This window comes from Panthera pardus, unplaced genomic scaffold (assembly GCF_024362965.1).
Source record: "Panthera pardus isolate Hobbes unplaced genomic scaffold, ASM2436296v1 HiC_scaffold_8, whole genome shotgun sequence".
Lineage (NCBI taxonomy): Eukaryota > Metazoa > Chordata > Mammalia > Carnivora > Felidae > Panthera > Panthera pardus.
The window spans coordinates 99,716,426-99,727,305 of record NW_026527013.1 but is presented as its reverse complement, the minus strand read 5'-3'; the positions used below and the strand labels follow the sequence as shown (position 1 = coordinate 99,727,305).

Genomic DNA, 10,880 nt, shown 5'->3' with positions numbered 1-10,880 from the left:
GTTCGCGGTTCCGCAGCTAGGCTGACATCCTGCTCTGAGTTCCAGAACCCTGGCTCTCCCTGCCAACCTATTTTGGGTCAGAGTAGCTCTATGACTAAGGTAAGGCTAAACTAGCACTAAACACAACTAACGTGGACACTTTCTTCGGTTGAGAGTGGGTGGGTGAGGGAATGAGAGGCCCCACCAGCCCAGGTTCTAGGTTCTGGGTCTTAGGTTCTCAGACTCCCTGGAGATAGATGCTGGGAGGGCCCAAATCAGGATCCAGCTCCTGCAGTTGCCTATTTTAGGGGAGTGGATATGAGGGTGCGGTAGTTTGACTTATGTTAAATTTCTAAGCTCCCAGCTGCATCACCACTACAGCAGTAGTGACTGTCATGAAAAGCAAACTCTGCACCTCCAGTACCAAGTGTTTGATTATGGAGCCTTTATTCCCTTTGCATATCAGTTGAGACATGTCTGCCACGCGAAATGAAGGGAAGGAGAATACAGAAAGCGGGACTTGGGAATTAGAAAGGCAAGCCCTTTGCTGCCACGTCCATGGAGTTTGGAGGGGGATATTCGCGGACTTCACACAACCTCACCCCAAACAGCTTTTGTCCCTACTTCCTAGTCTTCCTAGGGTTTCCCCATTCGGTACTGGAGTAATGATAGATCGTAAGTGAACCATTCACTTCTGCAGGAGTATTTGGCCACTGAACACAGTTATAGACCCTCTATTCCAATGGTGTCCGCGTAGACAAGAATATTGAACAAAATGTGCGGCTGCCTGCTCTTCTTGGGGACCAGCAATTTTGGCATCATTAAGTTATTTGTGCTTGTGACAATGATATTTTTAAGTGATTGTAGAGATTTAGGGTTGCAGGAACTCTCTCTGCCATTAACAGCTCAATGGACAGCGTGCATTCTTGAGCATCCTTATCCAGCCCTTGTCTGAGAAGTAAGTACTCATCTTGTGAAAAAGAAGTGCTTGCTGCAAATTTGTGTCATTCCCCAAATCACAAATTTTCAACACCCGTAAGTTGCAACTTGGTTCTCAGCACCCCACCAAAAATATTGCTCTCTATTCCTTCCCACCTCCGGTCCCACATCCCTGCTCCCTCCCCCCATACCCTGCTTTGATTCCTCATTTCAACATCAGCCTTCAGTTCCACACAAGCCCCAGTTGCAAGCCACAGGAGTGGGGAGGTAGGGAACAAGGAAAGACCATCGCCGACCTCATCCCCCAAACATGTGCACTTTCCGAGGCTGCTGATTGGAACACATTGTCTCCAGACATTACTGAGCTGGGTGTTGGGGCTCCTGCGTTGTCTTTGGTATTCACTGAAAACAGATTGTCTGAGACACCCTCCCCCAACAAGCAACAACAACACACACGCGTGCGCCCCCCCCCCCCGCGCGCGCGCGAGCGCGCGCGCGCACACACACACACACACACACACACACACACACACACTCCTCCCCACCCCCTCCATTTTTTTCTCCCTCTTTTTTAAGCAATGCTTTGTTGTGCTAAAACTAGTTGGACGAGTTAGGGTGTTGCTGCTGCTCCCGAGGCCCTGGCCAATGGAACCCGATCCACCCCGCTGTGCGTAAGCGCGCAATTAAGGATTTAACCAAGGCTGTGCTGCGCCTCAGCCATCAGTCAGCCAGCCGGAGACAGAGCCTCCACGACTCCCAGCCTCCTCCTCGCCGCCGCCGCCGCCTCCTCCTTTTCTCCTCCTCCTCCTCTTCCTCCTCCTCCCTCGCTCCCACAGCCATGTCTGCTTAGACCAGAGCAGCCCCACAGCCAACTCGGGCAGCAGCCGCCGCCACAGCAGCAAGGACAGCCGCCGCCTGTGAGCGATGACAGGAGTGTTTGACAGAAGGGTCCCCAGCATCCGATCCGGCGACTTCCAAGCTCCGTTCCAGACGTCCGCAGCCATGCACCATCCGTCTCAGGAATCGCCAACTTTGCCCGAGTCGTCGGCCACCGATTCCGACTACTACAGTCCCACGGGGGGAGCCCCACACGGCTACTGCTCTCCTACCTCGGCTTCCTACGGCAAAGCGCTCAACCCCTACCAGTACCAGTACCATGGCGTGAACGGCTCCGCCGGCAGCTACCCCGCCAAAGCTTACGCCGACTACAGCTACGCCAGCCCCTACCACCAGTACGGCGGCGCTTACAACCGCGTCCCGAGCGCCACCAGCCAGCCAGGTAGGGAGGGGGGGGGGCGGGATGGGGGCAGATACAGGGGCAGCCAGAACTCCAGAGGCGCGAAGTGGGGTGGGAGATTGGGGCCCGCGACAACCACTACAGTGGGGGCGCGCCCGGCAGAAGGGAGGGGGGCCTGGACTCTGCAACCAAGAGAGATTCTCCTGGGCCAGCATTTTAGGGATTCTTAGAAGAATCCTCCTTAATAGAATCCTCCACTCCGGCACCTGGGAGTGGGGGGCCCTCAAGTTTCTGGATTCCCAACTTGCCTGGTCTGGAAGCCAACTAGGCTGCAAAGGGGCTAGGGGTGGAGAGAAGAAAGAATCAAGCAGCCTGAGTGGCGTTTGCGTAATAAAGGGGAGGTTAGTCGTTGGAATTGTTGGTGAGCGTGCTCGGTTGGTGCGAGTGGGAGTGGAAGGCTGCCTCAAAGACTCTGTCGGGATTAGTCTGAGAGCAGCCACGAGCCAGCGTGGTGTCGGTGCCCTGGGCGCGCGGGGTGGGGGTTGAGGACTGGGGAGCTGCAGCCCGCCAGAGGAAGAACGCGCAGAGAGCCTTGTGGTTTATCCAGGGCATTTCCAAAAACAAAAAGGCATTTAAGGGTGGAGGAGGGTTGCTAAGGGGTGCGTACAATTTCTCTTCCTCTTCCCCACCTCCTCTCTTTTCGCCTTGAAACTTAGTTGGAGAGTTGAAGAGGGTTAGCTTGGGCGGTAAGAGAGGCATGAGGTCTCCTTGGAGAGGTTTTGCTGGTTGGGTTTGATCTCTTCCCACTAGCACATTAATAATCCTGCTAATATTAGAATCCCCTTCTTTGGCAGAATAGAGACCACAGCTCTCATTCTCCACCCTTTCCTCTCTCCCAGGAGCTTGCCACACACACACACACACACACACACACACACACACACACACACACACACACACACAGGGGAAAGGTTCTCCACCCCTTGCAGAGATGGTACTTTTGATAAGGTGGTACTTTTCGGAAAGGGGACTTGTGGCCCCAGGGTATGTTTGTAAGACAGGCTTTCAGAAAGTCTTCCCGCGCCCCCCCCCCCCAAATATATTCACGACTTTGAGAAATTCGTCCTGACCTGCCGCCCCTTTCCTACGAAAACACCCCAGCACCCAATCCTTTTCAATGTGTGACTCTTACTAAATTTTAAAAGAGAGCCCAGGGGGTGGTATGTCTTCGTTCCTTTCAGTGTCTCTTTATTTCGTGCATAAGTGAAAGATTTTTTTTTTCTTTTGGCCAAGAACTTATTAAGTCTATTTGTAAAAGAAACCAGACACATCTGTGCCCTCGCAGATCTGCAGGGAGATTATGGGGGCTGCATAATCGGCCCTCTGTCTGCAGCGGCCTGGACCTTTTGCTGCTGAATTGAAGGAGCATAGTTTGCTTGTGGGTCTTTGAACTTTGGAGACCTCGGTTAGCGTCTTCCCTGCCCAAGCGTCTGGTCTCTGCGGGCGCCCGAACAGACGCCGACAGAAGTAGCGGGGCGGAGGGGGGGGGGGGGGGATGTCAAGGCCCAGGGCCTTCCCTTGAAGCCCCAGGAGGGGCTGGCCACGCTCGCCCCAAAAACGAGGGTGAGCACAGGGTGGGCGTAACAACAGGTCAGGGTGCAACAGGAACGGCTGCAAGGGCTAAATCCCAGACTCCAAGAAGGGAGCTGTGCTGTACAAAGAGCTCTGCACAAGCCCACAAGAACCTGAATGAACAGAGTAGGGAATTAATCAAACCACCTGGCTTTTCCACGGTTTCGGAGAGGGGCATATTTCTCTGGGTCTTGTTAAGCAAAGGAGGTGCCACGGGGATGGAAGACTGCGTGGTAAACAGAACAAAACAACACAAATAAACAAAACCCCTAAGGACTGTATTTGAGGGTTCTGTAAACGAAACACTGTCGACAAACTCTAACCGAGTCTGTTTTGATTATTTAGAGAAAGAAGTGGCCGAGCCCGAGGTGAGGATGGTGAATGGCAAACCAAAGAAAGTTCGTAAACCCAGGACTATTTATTCCAGCTTTCAGCTGGCCGCGTTGCAGAGAAGGTTTCAGAAGACTCAGTACCTCGCCCTGCCCGAACGCGCGGAGCTGGCCGCCTCGCTGGGACTGACGCAAACGCAGGTAAATCCGCCGGCGGCCCGGCCGGAGCCCCGCCTCGGCTGCCTGCTGGGCCGCGCGGTTCCGTCCTGACGGGCTGGAACCGACTGGATAGCACCCGCCAGAAACTCGCAGACAGAGAGACACGGCCCCCAGCCCTTACCTCCACGAGCCCGGCCGGTGTCGCCGCCGTGCGACTGTGGGGACGGGATGGAGACGTCGCTCACCCCCCCCACCCCTCGCTTCGGGCCTCCAGGGGCGAGGGGCCGATTTCCTAGATGGGAAACAAGGGGAGGGTCATTTCTAGGACACTCTCACGGCCTTGAGAAATTGGTCCTCTTCACAGTGCAGAGCCTCTGGGGGTGAGCCGGCCCGGCGGCTTCGCGTTGGTCCCGGGCAGTGAAGGTCGCCTCCGGCAGGAAAGCTGAAAGGTCACGCCCCGCTCCTGCGGAGCTTTCGGCCATAGCAGCTAGAGGGTCTCAAAGTGGAGGGGGGGGAGGGGAGGGGGCGCTGTGGTGAGGGGGATATCATCCCCTGCTTGTCCCATTCCCTTCACCCCCACTGCAACCCTGCTGGGGCCTATTAAAAAAAAATGAAGAATGTTCGAATCGCCGCCCAGAGCTGCAGGCGCATTCTGACCTTTGGAAGCTGAGGAGGGAGTGGAGGGAATTGGGCGGGAGATGGGGACACCGCTCCTTTCCCTCCACACTCGCGCGCACACAGCCAGCCCCAAGGCCCTCGCGCGGCTCTCGAGCCATTGTTTTGGAGACCTTCGCGGCGCAGCGTTTCGCGCGCACGGCGCAGGCCCACACGTGGGCGCACGCCGCGGGGACCTTCGCGCCTCCCTCCCCCCGCGCGAACAAAAACTACAAACCGCGGCCTCCGAGTCACGCCCTTGCGGCGGCCGGTGAGCGCCTAGCCGGTCAGGGTGTCCTCTCGGGCCCCTGATCCGGACTTGGCCTCCTGCTCGGCCCCCTGACTTTAGGCCGCGAGCCACAGGGAGACGCCAGGTCCGGGCCACTTGGAGGCCCAAGATGCCTCCAGTCGCCGCTCTGGGGAAGGCGCGGGCGGCCTCTGAGTGACCCGGTAACGTGTGCCTTTGTTCCCCCACCCAGGTGAAAATCTGGTTTCAGAACAAAAGATCCAAGATCAAGAAGATAATGAAAAACGGGGAGATGCCCCCGGAGCACAGCCCCAGCTCCAGCGACCCCATGGCGTGTAACTCGCCGCAGTCTCCGGCGGTGTGGGAGCCCCAGGGCTCGTCCCGCTCGCTCAGCCACCACCCTCATGCCCACCCTCCGACCTCCAACCAGTCCCCCGCGTCCAGCTACCTGGAGAACTCGGCTTCCTGGTACCCGAGCGCGGCCAGCTCAATCAATTCCCACCTGCCGCCTCCTGGCTCCTTACAGCACCCACTGGCGCTGGCCTCCGGGACACTCTATTAGGCGGCTTGCTCTTGCTCTCTTTTTGGGACTGCTGTGTTTTGCTGTTTTAGAGAGTCATAAAGAAAGGAATTCATTTGGGGAAGGTTGGAAAATGGAAACAAAAAAGATTCATGTGTAAAGCTTTTTTGCATGTAAGTTATTGCATTTCAAAGGATCCCCAGCCCCTCTTTTTTTTACTGACGAACTTTTTTGCGCAACTGTGGACACTATCAATGGTGCCTTGAAATCTATGACCTCAACTTTTCAAAAGACTTTTTTTCAATGTTATTTTAACCATGTAAATAAGTGTAGATAGAGGAATTAAACTGTATATTCTGGATAAATAAAATTATTTCGACCATGAAAGCAAAATGTTTCTAAAAAATACTCCTTTTGCCCTCCTTATAATCGGCTAGTGACGTTTTATGCAGGCAATTAAAGGAAGGCCAACTCTGCAGGATCCAATCCAGGCAAAAAGGAAAACAGAAATTGGGGGCTGCATGGATGCAAAGCTGTACACGTGTATGTGTTGGGTGCTGTACTTTATGTGTTTATATACATATGTGGCCTGTTTATAGTCCTGCCATAAAATATATATTTAGGTGGGGTTTTGTTTTTTTTGTTTTTGTTTTTGTTTTTTTGCCTAACCACAAAAACATTTAGATAATTTTAAGTTTTACCCCAAATTGTTTCAGGTAGAAAGTAATGCTGGAATCTAAATCTGGTCCTCCCACCCTGTGTGTGAGTCAAAAAACAGAAATCCATCAATAATCACTCTGAATTCTAAGCTCAAAGCAATTATCATGGAGAACCCCACCCCCCCCCCCCAAAAAAAAACAGCCTCTGTGTATTGGCAGAGCAATTAGACAAATTACAATCCCTTCTAATGGGAGCTTCCAGAGATGAGGAGGAGGAGGTGGAGGAGGAGGAGGAGAGAAGAAGAAGAAAAGAAGAAGAAGAAGAAGAAGAAGAAGAAGAAGAAGAAGAAGAAGAAGAAGGGCAAGAAGAAGGAGAAGGGCAAGAAGAAGGAGGAGGAGAGAAATTATTGAACAAGAAGAAGAAATTTTCCTTCCTATTACAGTTTTTTTTTTTAATTTGAAATATTTGCAGCATGGCAAATGGTAGGGTCTTGGATGCCTTGGTGTATGATTAAAAATTTATTTCAGCTCTTTCAGAGAGGAAAGGATCACAGGGCTTGAGAACAATGATAAACCTAAATCAGTAAGGCAAGCAGGGCATGGGGGGGGGGGGTCATTTCTTCTGCCAAGAGAGGGAACTGCAGAGTGGAGGAAAGGAATGAAAGCATTTTGGCCCGGTTTTGATTTCATCTCGTGTGAGATAATATTATAAATATTTTTTTTTCCTCCATCCTCTTTACCACTCTGGTTTTTCCACTAAGGAGCTCTTTCTGCTTTGCTTTTACATAAAACAGTGGCAAAGCAGGTTCCAAACGATGGGAAATTGAATCTGTTTGCAGGGATTTCTCCTTTGTGAAGCCTTCTTAGGGCCAGAGAGGAAGGACTTGTAGCAACTTTGGCCTGTGTCCCATCCTTCTCCCTGTGGCCCTGCACAGAGACATCCACACTGTGACCAGAGATGCAGCCTGGTCTAGAGCTGTGCTCTCCGGCCTGACTTGTGGGCATCTTTTTGACTGTCGTTTAGTACGCCTGACTCTGTTTCCTCAGGATACCAAGGGAAATCCTATGTTGGGAATTACAAGATGCGTACGATATATTTTACAGCTAAGAAGTCGGCAGCAATAAATGTGACAAAAGAGTCTTCTTAAGTGGGGGGAGGGTTGGAGATTATCACATAAAAAATTACATCCTGTCATCTGAGGATTTCTGAGAAGGTTCTTCCAGGGTTGGGAAACTAGACCTGAAAAGGCACGCTACGTGCCCGGAGGGGAATTTACCTGTGTGTTCGCTTTTTCTCCTTCTCTCTTCCTCTCCTTTCCTCTCCTCCCCATCTCCTCGATTCCTTTCCTTTCTAGCCTGCCCACTTGCCACGGCTTGGGCCTCGGTGGGAATCTCAATAGTCTTCTTGCGCACCCTGCCGGGACCCCGGGGCAGCACCTTGGCCCAGGCCAGGGCTGTGGACCCCTCCTCCTCCTCCATCCCCAAGCCGCGCGGCCGCTTTTCTTGCCGCTGCTTTTCCTCCTCTGCATTCCCCTCCAGCCCTCCTTTCTTGCAAGAAGTTCCGGGTGGCGACGCACCTGGGGGCAAGCCTAGGAAACCCCACTTTGTTTTTTGCACTGGCAGAGAAGGGGAGGATGGTGGGGAAGGGGTGGAGGGATATACTTCCTACTTTGCTTTCTTCTTTTGTAAAGATTTTGAGTTTCCTTTACACGGAAGCCGGCGCTTTATAACCCGGGAAACCGGCTTCGAGAAACCTGCGCCGCCGTCGATCCGAGAGCAGCAGACGGACTTTCCCCTGGGCCCTCGAGTGCGTGTTTCGGGAGGCTGGAGGGGGCGCACCTACTGTCCGCCTCTAGCATTTCCCATCCACTGGCCGCCTGAGAGTGGAGGGAATGTGCGTGGAAGATGCTCCTTCCTTTTCTGCACACGGAGAGGGCTGATGTTTTTCTAGCCTTCCCTGTTATCTCCCCACCTCCATTCCTGGCTTCTAAAGGGGATCCCTTCCCTACATCCCCAGTCACCTAGATGGTCAAGCTGAGAGAAGGGTGAGTTCGGATTTTTCCCGGGAAAGAAGAGAGAAGCTCTTCTTTAAGGACCACCCTTCCACCTCCAGCCTTGACGCTGCTTGCTTTTAAGGACATTAGTCTGTCGCTGCGACACCGGCAGGCATAGCGCGGACAGGCTTGGTTTCAGGATTGCTTTCCGTGTGCTAATCTCACTTCTTCCACTCGCAATAGCCTCTTCTCTCGAGCGGTTGTTGGTGTGTTTTTTTTTTTTTTAACTTGGTCTGGGAGCCATGGACAAAAATATTCTGGCAAACCATTCTGCAGCGGGTTTTCCCTGGCACCATGGGGATTCTCCCAGGAGAATTTAACTCCCTGCAGTCCTGCGCCCAAGGATGTAAAAATAACAGATCTTGAGCAAAGTCTAAAAATATCTGTGTGATGTTTCTCTCCCTTGCCCTTCCTCCCACCTTCCCTCTTTCTCTTTATTGTTTATTCCTGTATCTAATACAAACGTGCACTACTCCCCACCATTATTTGCAGTATGCCTGACCCACCTCTCCGGGGCTTCTGTCTGCCCCTTCTGGTTCCCACTTGCCTAGCTTTCAATCTAGTGCTCCCAAGATGTTAAGCCCACCCCCAAGATTTAATTTTCTTTTTCGTGGGCCTCTTCACCATCCCCACCATACTCCCGAGCCTCTACGCCTATTTTCGGTCCTCCTTACAAAGCCCAGGAGGCCCGGGGCATGCCGGCAGGGCCAGTGCGATTCCTTGGTGCCCTCTCCGCCTCCTGGGCCCTCCTGTAAAAGATCAGATAAATTGGTCTTTGTTTGAAGCTCTTACGCGGATTTCTGCCCTTTTCCCCCCCTTTTTCCTGGCGGCCACCTCCTTGTGGAACAGGGGGCGGCTTGGGGAGCCGGGAGAAGCCGCATTCCTGTGGGTGCCAGGCGGCTCCAGTGCTGAGCCACAGGGCCTGAGACACACACACAGAGGAACCCGCAGACCTCGCTGCCCTTGATCTCTCTCTCTCTCTCTCTCTCTCTCTCTCTCTCTCTCTCTCTCTCCCCCCCTCCCCCTCTCCATCTCCTTCTTCCTCCCTCCTTCTTGGGGCACCCAGCCGGGAGCCTGTCGACCCACACTCAGATCCACCCAGGTCTCGGCCTCCGGCAAGAGCATGTTGACCCGCACACCAAACACACGCACACACCCCCTCCTGGGGACCATAGCCAGGCCAGGATCTCCCCGCCCATGCCAATCCTTTCTCTCCCGCCCCTCATCCCACAATCCCAGACGCGCCGGCTGGACTCCGTTGGCTCCTTTGATCCCACTGGATGCCCCACGGCTCGCGGCGTCCTGGCCGCGCAGTCCTGGGAGTCGCCCACGGCGCGCCAAGGCCTGGCGGTGCTCGCCTCCTCCCGGCGCGCCCAACAGTTTACTCCGGCCTTGATACCATTGGGTCTCCTGATCTCCCCCGCCCGAAGTGCAAGGGATGCCTCCTGGAACATTGCCCCTGACCCCCGCCCTCCATCAGTCCTTCCTTTTATTCGAGGAGAGGACCTTTAGGACTACCCAACCAGCACCCTCCCCGCCTCGTCCCCGCAACCCCTTGGATCGCGCGCCTCCCACTGGCCACTGGGATCTCGCCAAGCCGGAGCTCTCTGGTCCTCTCCAGAGGCACGCCCTGAGGGCAGACGCCCTCCGGCACCTCTGGGAAGCGCGCCACGACGGCGGATCCGCCTGCGGTCACCCCTCTCCTCCAGCCTAAAGCACCCCCCTGCCACAGCGGCTGGGTGGAGGCTTCCGCCTCGGGTGAGGTTGGGGAGGGGGCGCTGCTACTCGCTCCCGCCCTCCACTCTTGTTCCGAAGTTGCCTGCGGTCCTTGCATACTGTACTTGGTTTTTTTCAGAGGCACAGCGAACTCTGGGCCTCGAAAACAGCCCAAATAGCGGTAGCACATGTGGGATTGGCTAAATATTTTTCTACGCAGCCCTGCCGCCCCCCCACCCCGCCCCATCTGCGTTTTCTTTTGCATTTGACAAGCTTTAGGTTCCCCTGTGGTAAGGGGCAGAAAGTATACAGTGTATCTACTAAGGAGGGGCGGGGGTGGGGGGGGGGAGGCTTCCACTTCAATCATCCAGGGTTGCCAGCTGAAATGTAATAACCTGTTTTATAGGTCGCGCTCTAACACTGAAGATAGGAACCGGGGGAATTTACATGAATCTGTCTTTAAAGGATATAAGAATTTTGTTTTGCAGCGATTAATGTTTCTGTTCTTTTGTTCGCTGGGACTTCTTATTTACTTCTGATTGGTGGGGGTCCGAAGGAGTCTCTGCCAAAAGTGCATATATTATTGAGTCTGTTCCACATCCTAAACCAAGATTTATATAAAACCGTGAAATACCACACATTACGACCTTTCCCACAGGAAGGGGGAAAAATGGTTTCATAACATCAATACACACACACACACACACACACACACACACACTCTCCAAGTTTCAGTAATGATTCTATCTCCACAA

The 10,880-nt window shown here is 53.7% G+C and overlaps 1 protein-coding gene across 1 annotated transcript; it reads left to right on the top strand.

The window, feature by feature from the left end:
- The first annotated feature begins 1,539 nt into the window (after positions 1–1,539).
- DLX5 (distal-less homeobox 5) lies at positions 1,540–6,089 on the top strand. Its single transcript, XM_019443395.2, has 3 exons — positions 1,540–2,197; positions 4,133–4,317; positions 5,409–6,089. The coding sequence occupies exons 1-3, from the start codon at positions 1,843–1,845 to the stop codon at positions 5,736–5,738; spliced, it is 870 nt and encodes a 289-aa protein (XP_019298940.1). The 5' UTR covers positions 1,540–1,842; the 3' UTR covers positions 5,739–6,089.
- The last annotated feature ends 4,791 nt before the right edge of the window (positions 6,090–10,880 follow it).